At 32.7% G+C, this 12,998-nt stretch overlaps 1 protein-coding gene across 1 annotated transcript in view; it reads left to right on the forward strand.

Annotated features, from left to right (window-relative positions):
• Positions 1-5,144: 5,144 nt before the first annotated feature.
• LOC134230023 (uncharacterized) overlaps positions 5,145-12,998 on the forward strand; it is a gene marked incomplete at its 3' end in the record, with an annotated part of 35,794 nt that continues 27,940 nt past the window's right edge. Inside the window, exons 1-3 of the mRNA XM_062711798.1 lie at positions 5,145-5,269; positions 5,504-5,674; positions 10,396-10,608. Coding sequence (XP_062567782.1) covers positions 5,161-5,269; positions 5,504-5,674; positions 10,396-10,608 — 493 coding nt within the window. The remainder of the gene's footprint in view (positions 5,270-5,503; positions 5,675-10,395; positions 10,609-12,998) is intronic.

Consider the following 12,998-nt stretch of genomic DNA (forward strand, 5'->3'; position numbering starts at 1 on the left):
GTCCGGGGCAAAGTTCCTTGAAGACCTATTAGGCTGTAGTCTCCTTATTCCGGAAAGGTACTCGACACTACGATGATCCTTCCACATTTTCCACACAGCACTTACTAGAATCGCGAGAAGAACTAAGAACAACAATATCACCAGAACTTTCTCTCGTAAGGCAATACAGTAGAATCCCGGAAAATAATGGTAAACAGTAATAATCACTAGCACACACAGTAAAATCACAGTAGTCCATAATCTCAGGAAAGAACTCCATCCGGAATCCTTATTTTCCAAAGATTTGCAATGAATGTTGTTCTCATACATTGCTGTAGATTCACTGTATTCTGTAGGTAGAATAGGTGATGGTGATTCCTGATCAAATTCTGGTAAAAGTCTGCGTCTTGCTGTTGATCCTGGCGTTTTTGGTGAGGTTCCTACTTGTAATCCAGGTGTGCTGGCTGAGGGTACATTACCAGTTAATTCCATATCTCTCGGTGAAAACGTCGTGCGTTCCCCTCCAAACATAATGTTGAGAATTAATACAATGGCGATTCTCACTTTTCACAAACATTACATAGCAGTTTGAACATTCTTTTCGGAGGTTAACATTAACACTTCCAATTAACACAAAATTTCCGGATTCATCTAAATCATATACGTTGACATAACTCATTTTTGCGAATGCACTAACGGTATTCCACATTGCCACAACGAGGACAGAAAAATCGGAACACTGAGGTTGCACATTTTTCACACTCCATTATAACTTTGTTTTTGGCTTTAGATTTAGAGAATGTGTGATCACATCTGGTACACTTTAAATCGTAAATTTCCAAGTCCACAAAATATTTCACATACCCAACTCCATTTTTCTTAATGGTATAATGTTTCACAAATGAAAATTTTTCCATTTTTCAATTTCACTGAAATTATCCAATTCATTCACTATTTTGAACGGTCCGTAAAATCCATGAATTTAAATCCATATGAATCTCACAAATCCACATGAATCAACACGGATCCCACCGCTGGCCACCAGTTGTGGCGCAGGCCGAGCTGCAGGGAAGTCGGCTTATACTGCCGAGTGTCTACATATTTATTGTCCGAGCGGTTTTCCCTTAAGTTCCAACTTTCCTTAGTATTGTGCTGAATGATAAGTCCGTATTAAACAACTGTTAAAGTTCACTAATTTATTTACATGTCTACACACAATATTTACACACACACATAGTCCACATTTCACAGTAGAAATAAATGTAAAACAAGCTAATTCAGAGAATTCGTGTCCCCCGCTTAGGAAAAAAGTCGGATCCCCCTGACTGAATTTGTAGAATTATTAAATGTATACATGTATACTGAATCAAATAAAATACAAGTATGTCAATATGCGTTTAAAGATTTGATTGCTTATTCTTTATTATGTGTATAGAAGATTCTTTTCATATGGAATATTTATCACACTGTAATGATGATTTTATAACTCATAAATTTTTCATTTCACATGCTGAATACTATCATTTAGTAAAAAAAAAAAAAAGAAAAGTATTTTAAAAAAAAAAAAGAAAAAAAAGAAAGGAGCGGCCGAGATTCGATCCCGGGACCTCTCACATTTGAAGTGACATAACCACTAGACCACGGAATCGATTTACACGATGTGAAGCATATGCAGAACTGAAGTCACATACATGTATATATTATATATTTTCATGTTCGGTATTCTCAAAATTTTACACAATCCATGGTGTTTTATTTATTTAGCCTTTATCAAACAGTTCTAATAGATGTAATAAGAACATAAAGTCCGCCGAGAACCTGTTTTATACGCAATAACTCTCCTCATGCCCCTGCGCTAAAAATAGCGACATGTAATACTATAAATACTAATAAAACAAACGGGGCGGGGCACTTTGAGAGGGGCGAGAGACGTCCTAGGGAGTTTTGGTATAAAATTACATTGCATAAGCTCAAAATCTTCTTGAAATATCGCCCGCAAATGATAGTGTTACACACAGACAGAATGTGTAAATTTACGACCTTGAACTTTGACCTTTTGACCTCAAAATCAATAGGGATCTTCATTAGGCCACAGGGAGTTGTTACGTAAAATTTCATTGCAATAGCTCAAATGGTTCTAGAGATATCGTGTGGAAACGAAAGTATTATAACAGACAGAATTTGCTTATTTATGACCTTGACCTTTAACCTTTTGACCTCAAAATCAATAGGGTTCTTCTTCAGTCCATAGGGAGTTGCTATGCTAAATTTAATTGCAAAAGCTCAAACGGTTCTCGAGATATCGCGTGGAAACGAAAGCGTTACAGACAGACAGAAAGACGGACGGACGGACGGACAGACGGACGGACAAACCCAAATTAATATCCCCACTTTTCAAGCGGGGGACAATAATCCAAATGAAAATACAGTATATAAAATCCTAAAATCCCGTAATCCAGTATAAATCCATTCTGAATCAATTCTATCAACATCCTATAGCATCACTAACTTCAACTATCTCTATAGAATAACTTTTCTTCAACTCTCTAAACACAAAACTACAACAACTAAACTTCATCTACCTTAAATGATCAAATGCGCTCATTTATATAGTAAACTGAACCTCCACAATGTGGGGAGTGAAAATTCTACCTCCTCTAAGTGGGGAGGCAATACATAAAATTATACAAGGACCACCCGTGATTAACTAATTATCACGGTAATTAAAGGGCAATAAACTGACTATGCTTACTAATAGATAAGGTGATACAGCTAAATGGGAGATTAATAATAAGTAGCTAACAATCCGGAATCTGAAAATCAACTAATATAAATTCTCTACAAAGGGATTGTCTATCGTATCTAATTATGCGTCATTAATTACTTTCACATTCATCTTGTGCATAAAATCAAATTCATTTATGAATGTATATATAATGTCATGATAAAAATGTCTAAAATTTCGGTTAAAAAAACCTCTTTCTGTTTTTTTTTTTTTTTTTTTTTTTTTTTTGAAAATCTTTTTTTTTATCATTCATACATATTTGTAGAATATGTCTTCAGCATTTTAGCAGAGACAGTAATAGTTTCAGGAATACAGCTTATGAGAAAACGTAACTGTTGATCGTTTGATTTCGCTAAGTCATCAATATTACCATTTCTTGGCGACTTCAAGGGGGGGGGGGGCTAAAGACTTCTTAACCACCTCTGACAAAACAACCTCGACTGTGTTCTACATGTGTCCAAGAAACCTCTCTTTGAAAGTCACGATCGGTTAAACTCGGTTATATATTTTTAATTGTAGGGAAGATTTATTCATCAAATAAAAATTATATAAGTAAACAAAAAGCAACCTGTTATTTTCTAACACAATATGAGACTACAAGTAACTAGAATTCATGTTTATTTTTTTAACACATTTTTTCATTATAGATGAGTACATGTATTAGGCAAAGTTATTGCCATGAGTAATAAGTATCATAGATAAAATAACTAAAAGAAAACTGTGACATATTGTCTAGAACCAATCAGATAGTGCATTGTATTCGCATATTATAATGAGGTATAAGATAGCGATATAAGAAAAATATAGAAGGTAAAGAGGTAAAATTTACTCTGTCTATCAAATAGTATAATAAAGAAAGGAAGTGGCTACAATTTTTATGAAATTTTAATGTCTGATCAGGAATTATATTCCCAAAAATTAAGACAAGAGTTTCCAAGGCAATTGAACACTCCATTATTTCAGTTTGTTCATTAACATATTCATAAACGTAAAAACTATAAGAAATGTGAAATTTTGACTATGTAATTCATATTTCAATATGACTGTACCTCGATCTATATTGAGAAATTCAATGTATTATAAGCTCATGAAAAGATGTACATATTTGACTTTTATTTATAACCCCCCCCCCCCCCCAAAAAAAAGAAAATCCTGTTCATATGACTTCTCGCTCTCAATTTTCACACAAATGCATAAAATAAAGAAAAAATAGCATATCTTGTATCAATCAAAATGCAACCAAAAAATTTACGGTGTCTTTGAATGATAATTTCCATGCTAAATTGACATAAAAAAGGTACTCACCTTCAATTAGCTATTTTCAACCTGTTTCCCGTGGGTATTTATTTAATGTTATTTATTTTCTTCTTTATAATAACGTTGGTATTCTATTATGGCAGAGATATACAATTATGACTCGCTTAAACTGTACTCTCTAACTGTTAGGAATAATTTATGTTTCACGTGAAAGGTACGCCATACATTTTTCAGTAAAAATACATAACACGGATTTAGTCGTTTAATTTCTTTAAAGGTTCACATTTTGTGAATAGTGCACAAGTTAGAAAATTAAGTATATGGAATACTTTAATGGGAAATAAAGACAAACGAAGTGTAGTTATTTGTTTTTAGAAATTATATTGAAAAATAATAACGCCATTATGTCCTCTTTGTTACCCCAGGAGTGTTTGTCGTGTGATTTTAAACTTATTTGACAACCGTATGAATTAGGTTTAATAAAAATAAATCCACAAGATACTGATGTACAAGTAACAGTAACTGGCATAATGCGCCGTTGCTTTATTCTTTTGTTTTTAAAGAAAGTTGCACGGGATACCCGATTTCGCGGATTCAACGATACCCTAATATCGGGTATTATACGCGATTTCACGGATAATACCCGATTTCGAGTATTCCCTCCGACCTGTTAAACGGCAATTTGCGCCGACAAACAAACAAGAAAGGATTATGAATTTGTTAAAGCTTTTGTTTTATATAGTACAAAAAAAATTAACATGGTTCAAATAATTGAAAAATTACTGGAGGGATCTTATTTTGATTATCATATATATGTTTTTTTTTTATTTTGTTGGCTTTTTTTTGGGTTAAATCAGACCATTACTATGATTTACTTGGTGATTGATACAGAATACAAGACTGCCTACGCACAACTTGTTATTTATTCATTTATTTGTGAATTGAACACCTGCCTATTTGGTAGTAATTAGCCCACCTGAGCTGCAAACTCAAGTGAGCTTTTCTGAAGACATTTTAATCATCGTTTGTCGTTACTTACAATGTAGAAATATATATGACAAATCGTTCGATAATCTTCTCCTCAGATTGATACATGTATCTACATCTTTGTACTTTTAGTTAACTTAGCTTTTCGAGGCATGAACATGGATGAGCCTTTTGATGGGAATCAAAGCACATTTCAGACAATTAAAACAGCAAACGTTCAGCTTGGAGGCATTTTTATCGTTTCTGCTATGACTTTACATGGTAAAATTCCTTAAGTGTTTGAAACACGGTTAAAAAGAATATGTTATTGAATAGGACATCAAAAAATTACCTGTTTTGTAAGTGTTTTGTCTCTCTTCCTCATACTTAATCATGTAATATGATAACAAGACATGACTGACAAGGATCATTGTTGACACGTTCAAATTATATATCAATATCAAAGATGGTTATCTCTTATCTGCATTCAACGTTAAAAAACTGTTTTCCTTGAAGTTTTACGAGGTGATTCTCCTCATCTGACAATAAAAGACTCCGGAAACAGAATTTGTTACTCTGCTGTTCCATCAACAACTACGATTTACTTCGATCGAGTGTTCAAAACAAAAAGTTTGTCAATGTATTTTAGTAAAGAAGTTACCATTAAAGAAATAGAGGTGTTCGGTGGTAGGTATATTTTGTATCTTCTGTGTGAAGTTCTTTTTAAAGAAAATGTGCTGATTAATGTTTTAACTTTGTAAAGTTTTGTATTATATTCTAATTTTAACAGGGTTGGCAAAAAAAGGGAAATACTCATATAATTCCCATGACGGTGGGAAATACTGTAATTCTCGGGAGTTACTAGTATTTACCAAGAAAAACTGGGAGATAAAGATATCTTTATAACTTTAAGGTAAGGTTTGCGTTTACAGGGAGATAACTCTTGCAAATCACCAAAGCGTTTGAAACAGGCGAATTTAAACCAGCGATGCTAAGCATCTCGCTAACGAATTTCCTCTGTCATACTTGATGTTTGTTGTCACTTATTGTTAGGACTAAAAACAAAGGACGTTTTCAGGAGAAAGTCTTCTAACAAATCAAAGCATAGGAATCTTATAAGCCTTTGAGGTTAGCGTGATGCATGTGAATGAACCGATAAAGGATGACTTGTTTATTTTCGATACGGAACGTGGCAAGTTGCACGGCCATTCCGATCAGAAGAAAGTCATTGACGGCATTTGACGCATTGTGCTGTTGTGTGTTTCTCGCTTCACCACTACACTAAAATTTTAAGTGAGAATGGGAAAAAAAAAAGACCTGAGAGTATCCTGTAAAGTATTATGCTATATGCAGTCCGAACAGGGAAGAAAAGTCACGGTGCATTTGACCATGTCCAATGAGGATGTTGACAGTTTGATTGCAGATTGTTGATAGTATTTTCATCAGGTAATTATTTATTACTGTAAGTTATGAATGATCTACTGACTACGGATTTAAAAACGATGAATAAACGGTACAAGGATGTCAGGATGTGACTAATATCCCAACATAGCCAAAAAATAAAAATGCATTCATTCAAGAAATTATGAAAATTAAAATCCTTGCTTTTTAGGCCTAATATTTGTAACATTATTGGAACAGGTATTCAATTGTTCAAGTTACCTTTTTAAATGAGGTTTGATTTTAATTAATATCTCATTTTCTAATTAATAAAAAGAAAGAGATACAGATTGTACATGACAAGAACATTAATTTTCTTGATCAAGCATTTGCATTTCACTAATTCAATCTGTAAATTTTACAATAATTTCATATTGATTCTTCATTGATTATATTGGAAATTTATTCATTTCATTGAGTGAATGAAACTCAGTGCAATTACTTATGCAATTCCTTAAATGTTATTGTAAAAATGAACACATATGATTTCAGATCATGGGTCATTAATTGGAATAGATAAGACCAAAAAAAAAGTACTTCAGTGTTTCCTTAAATGATTTGTGCCATCAATCAAAGAAAAGGTCATCCCATATCAGCTCAAGAATATTAAAGAAAATTGGATGGATCAAGCTAAGATAAAGAACCAGACATGGCAACATCAATGGAGATTTGGAGAAGAACTTCTGACTTGTTATACCCAATGCATATTTTTATATGTCTATAGATTATAGAAGAAAATTTAATGTTTAACAACATCCTATCTAGTATATACATGCTGTTTTCCATATATTTAGAAAATATGTGTATGTGATGATTGCAGTGCATGCTCTGTTTGTCCATCTTTGAATTTGTTTTCAGTAAAATAAATGTATACATCATAGATATTAATTGAAGGTTGCTTTTGTCTAAACTTACATGTAACAAGTTTCTTAAAAAGGTTTGTAAAATTGCAAGGAAATTAATACATGAACAATTAAGATTAATATTTTTATTCATAAAAATTGTTTTTACCAGGACCTAATATGCTCAAATAAGTATTTCTGAAAACTGATGAGTTTTGTACATTGAGCTAATGTCCATGAAGTGTAGAAATAGGCCATCTTTAAAAAATGTATGGTTGTCGGCCTCTCCAGACCGACTGACTAAAATGACCAGACTGAAAACTTTTATTCAATGCAGGGCCGTATTATTTTTCTTTTTATTCCTCTTATCCCCTTAAAAAAATGTTGTTGAAGATTTTCTCACCTACCGACCCAATAATTTTACCCTGAGTCAAGAGAGGGCAAACAAACATTACTTTAAAGATAGCATTTCTACTCTTCAAAGTAAAGAAATCATTTAATTATAAAAACAGCAGCTTCGTGGATGCAATGCTTATAACATTTCACTCAAAAAAAAGGCATACATGTAAAATGACAGTCACCAGCCATAACTGAATAAAGATATTTTGCTACAAAGATGTCTAGAATTTACTACATGTTGGAATAACTAAATCAGCATGAGGTCAAATTCATAGGCTTTTAATTGGTTTAGTTGCAACATGTTCTGAAGTATGTTTATATACATATACATGTACTTCTAAAGGTGTTGCAGTATAATTCATGGACAATTTCATCAGAATATTCAGATGTAAAGATTGCCATAAACATGATAAATACATAGAGTTCTTCCACGAAATAAATTTTTAGACCATCATGTAGCACAGGAGGAGTTTTATTTTGAATATTTTTGGCCAGTTTATGCCTAAAATCAATATCAAAAATAATATTTAGTCTTTAACATTTACCATGCAAGGTGATATCAATGTTGTCTTTAAAAGTGTAGAAAAAGCCTGATTTTTATGTTCCAAATCCATAATATAGCCCCTGTTTCCATGGAAATAATATTGGGGACATACATATTTTTTTAGTTCAAATTAATGAAAATGATCAAATTAATAACTTCATGGATTTTGAAGGAATCGGTAGATATGTAAAACGTTGATTTTTATATTTTTGTTGCCATGGCAACGGTTTCACTTTATCAAGGAAAATTGAAAAAATCTTCTTTTTTCCCAATTTTTCACATTTTTGATAACGGAAAATCAAAAGTTTAAATAATAGAAGCATGAATTATACTAATTCAGGTAATTTTAATTATAAAAGTTTGATAATTTATAAAATAAATCAATTTTTTCAATGAAAATAATATTCGAGGTGAAATATGAAATACGTTAAATTTGGCGTCTTTTACTAAAAATATGGGACGGGCAATATCTTTGAAAATCATATAAAATGATAAAGCTAATCTCTCTGAATAAATTGATATATAGCATGTGTGCATATTAAAAAAAGTATTAGTTGGAGGGAGACGCAAACCTTACCTTAATCATCTTATGTCAGTATACACATGTATTACACCCTTCTAATATTTCAATTTAAATAATTATAAAACAGTACTGGTTTACCTGCCCATGAAATGAACATATAGGTATCTCATTTGGACATTTTTATGTACATAAAGAAGGATCTAAGAAAATTGTTAAATGTAGTATTTAGTGTAAATGCCAAACCTTTGAGAATAAGCCACCTGATCCCACCTCTAATTTTTTAGAGGTCCGTGTTTGCTCTGCTCCTATTTTCTGTTGTTTTATGGACTTCTGATCTTGAATACTGTTCGTTATAACCGTATGTTTCATTTCAGTTCTACTCCAGGTACAGTCCAATTACCTCTCAAACCAGGATCACCGAGAGTCAATCTGTTAAAACAACATATTAATTGATTGTAAACACTACAGTGTTTATAGAAGGAATAAAACAATTTCATCATGTTCTTAAATTTATAATTTATAAACTTCATAATTCTACTAAACTGAAAAAAAAACTTAAATCCAAAAAATCAGTTTTGTTCTTAAACTACAAACAGGGAAACATGTTCTGCTACAGAATACATATAATGGATAGGAAACCTGGAGTAGTGATATACTAAGTGTGATTTTAAAATTTCAGACTTATGATATATGTCAATTTTATTCATTTTCTATTTTATGTTCATTTTTATTAATGAAATTTGTATAGATTTGAGTGAATTAAGGGAGGCTGACTGGGGTTTCCATTGCGCAATACTTAGCACATCATGGTGAAATATTTACTGTTTTAAAGCACCTTTTTTCACTTCACAAATTTGACAAAATTAAGAAATTAAAGGTTAAAAAATTTAATTACGATTTTGTTATTACTGATTTATAAAACGATTTTTCATCTGATAGGTAGATTGACGTCTTTCTAGTGTGTTTTGACGTTCAGATAAACTGAATCTCTTAAAGAAGTAGAAATAAAAATGTTAAAGTAGACTTTTAACATATGCTCTTGAAATTAAAAAAATACACTTTTGAGATTCTTTTGATCTTTCATATAATTTTAAGTACTTATCATCTGTATGCGTCATATTTTGTAGTACTCCATAAAAACAGGAAATTTTTTTTATTTTTTGGCATTTTGTGATGCCCCCTCTGGGAACCAGACGGTAGAATTTTTTGTTTCTTACATATAATGCACTATATTATATAACTCGTCATATAGTATAATTTGAACACAAATCTATTGTAGTATTTGTATAATTTCCTTTAAAGTGCGAACAATTGGCACTTTCCTATATAATCCTATAGTAAATGTACCTGTATTTTGCGACGAACCCTTAAAAATACCTGGGCGGTAGATTTCCCCCCAGACTTGTATACTAGTACTGAAGTCAGTGTAAGTAACATAATTATGTTAACTGAAGAGTTTCTCTATTGCAGATTTCGCACAATAAAACCCCAGTCGGACGCCTTAAAAGAAATAAATTCATAAATTTTGTATTTCCCAGTATTTCCCAGTTTGGATAAAATTTGTGTTAATTACCTGGACGAGAAATACCGATATATTTACCTTTTGTAATTCCCACTGCCGGTATTTTCCAACCCTGAATTTAATTATTCTATACTTTAGGTAAGAATATTGCCCTCTGGAAAGCTACTGAACAGTCGACAACTCTGAATGAAGCTTACACGTCTGATAAAGCTGTAGACGGTTTAGGTAATGGTGATGATATAAACACGTGTTCACACACATCTGAACTTCCCTCACCTCCAACCTGGAACGTTAGTTTGGGGAATAATTTCTCTGTGACTTCAATGTACATTGTCAATAGAAAAGACTTCGGTGAGTATAATTCTAATTATTATACCCCCCGCTTGAAAAGCGGGAGGGTATATAGTAATCGTTAATTCCGTCCGTCTGTACGTCTGTCCGTCCGTCCGTCCGTCCGTCCTTCCGTCTGTCCGTCCGTCCGTCTGTTACGCTTTGGGGTACCCATCTCTTATCCGCAACTCCTCTCATACCACTGAATGAAATTTGATGCAACTTCCACAGAATCTTTATTACATATTGCCATTGTGCACCTCCTATTTTACTTTTTGATCCGACACATATTTTGGGTTTCCCGGCCACAGGAAAACATGGACTTTTTCACCAGTTATAACCATATGGGAGGCGGGGGGTATCATTTAGTGAGCTCATCGCTCACAGTACCTCTAGTTTTGAAATGTTGAAAAGAGTAATTCAACACTGAGCAGTGACTGAATAATTAAAAATTATATATAATTTTATTTGACAGAGCTTTGTATCAAACTTAACTGTTTTGCAAAATTAGTTTTTGCGTTTTATTGTATATTGATTCCAATTCTAACATGACAAAAAAGGAAAATGGGTATACATACCTAAAAATTATAACCTTTGCTTTACCCTTCAAGGTTTAAATGACCAATTTTGTATGTCTGTGCGTGAGAGGGCATGTTTATAAGGGAGTGTGTATGTTTTCGTTCTTTTTTGAAACGACAAAACCATTTGTTTAAAAGCTACAACAAGGAATATACATAAAACAAAATTGATAACGCACCACTAACATTTCAAAGAAAAAAAAATGAAAATCAAGTCTATACTTTTTTAGAGAAATAAATTTCTTTTCTTTCTTTCTTTCTTTTTTTTTTTTTTTATTTTTTTTGTTTATCATGTTAGTACTAATTAAAAAATCAGAAAAATTACACCGTATGAGCATTTGATCCTAGAAGAGTGTGTTTAAGCAGACAGTATGGTACCTTAAGGGGGGTCCTTTGTAAAGATTTGTTTAAAAAAAATAAAACAATGAAAAAATATTTCTTCTTCAAGTAAAAAATTGTAGCTAATCGAATAATAAACATAAATGTTTACTATAAATTAGGGATAGTTTGAGGAAGGACCCTTTTTGAGATGAAAATATCATTGTCAGTGCCTTTTCTTGCATTTATTTAATATTCGAATGTTGTTTCATTATTCGATCGTCGGTTCATTCGACTGACAGTCGAATAGTCGACTAGCTATTCGTTGACATCCCTACTATAAATAGCCAAGCCATTAAGTAAACTCCTCACCATAATTTCAATGATGTTTCACAAAATATGGGCAGCTGGGTGGACTGGGTATGGACACCAAGGAACTGGAAGACTAGCAGGCGATATAATAATAAATTGCTGCATATTATTTTTTTATCAAAACACGGCAAAGATATTCTTTCATTTCCGTATTTAGATTATCACAATCTAATTAAAACTAGTGCTAATTGTAACGGGAACCGTTACAGATGTTCCCCAAACGCTCCCCAACTCCCTTTTGGTGCCATATTCCCTGTAAGCTTCATTAAATAAGACAAACTCTGTGCATTTTTGACTTTTACCAGGGGATGACAAATCCCATTGCCCGACGCCCGGGGCTAGTGAATTTTAGGGGTGGGCAAGTGGAATTTTATCAACCACTTGCCCGTGGGCAAGTGACTTATCAAAAATAGAATTTATTTGTAGGCCATAAATTTAAAGCTGAGCATAGGGGCTTGTATGATATACTCAGCATTTGTCCTCCTCTTTTTTGAAATATCTATAAATACAGAATTAGTTTATGGTAGGGCAAGCAAAAATTCAGGTAGGGCAAGTCAATGTTGACCATTTACTTGCCCTTGGACTAGTGCCTTAAAAATCTATTTGTCAGCCCCTGCTTTTACAACGTTTTCCCAGAAGGATACCAATTATATTCAAATTTTAGCATTAGCAAGCGCATGTGAATGCATGTGCGTTATGACCATATCATCTTGTCTACACTATTTATATATTTTAATATACTATATATTAAAGCATTCAGTCCAAAAGTAATAAAAATCACTCATTCAAGAGTATTTTTGAATATACTCATTTCAAATGCACGCACGTGCGTGCACGTGCATGATGATCATACCTTCTTGTAGGAGTCCTTTACATCTATCTATGTTCTAAATCCCATCCTGTTTGGTTGAAAAACAAGGGAGTTATAGCAATTTAAAGTTTCAGCCAATCAGATTGCAGCACACGTGCATGCGCGTGATTTCATGACTTTTTTCCTACATCATTTCGTAGGATATCCTAATGCAAGACTATATTTTAAATTTCAAAGAATTTCGTCAAAAAACAAAGGAGAAATAGCCATTTAAAGTTTCAGCCAATCAGATTGCAGCGCACGTGCATGCGCGTGATTTCATGATTTTTTTT

Source organism: Saccostrea cucullata, unplaced genomic scaffold (assembly GCF_032062105.1).
Source record: "Saccostrea cucullata isolate Sc308-1 unplaced genomic scaffold, CSIRO_AGI_Scuc_v1 ctg4723, whole genome shotgun sequence".
Lineage (NCBI taxonomy): Eukaryota > Metazoa > Mollusca > Bivalvia > Ostreida > Ostreidae > Saccostrea > Saccostrea cuccullata.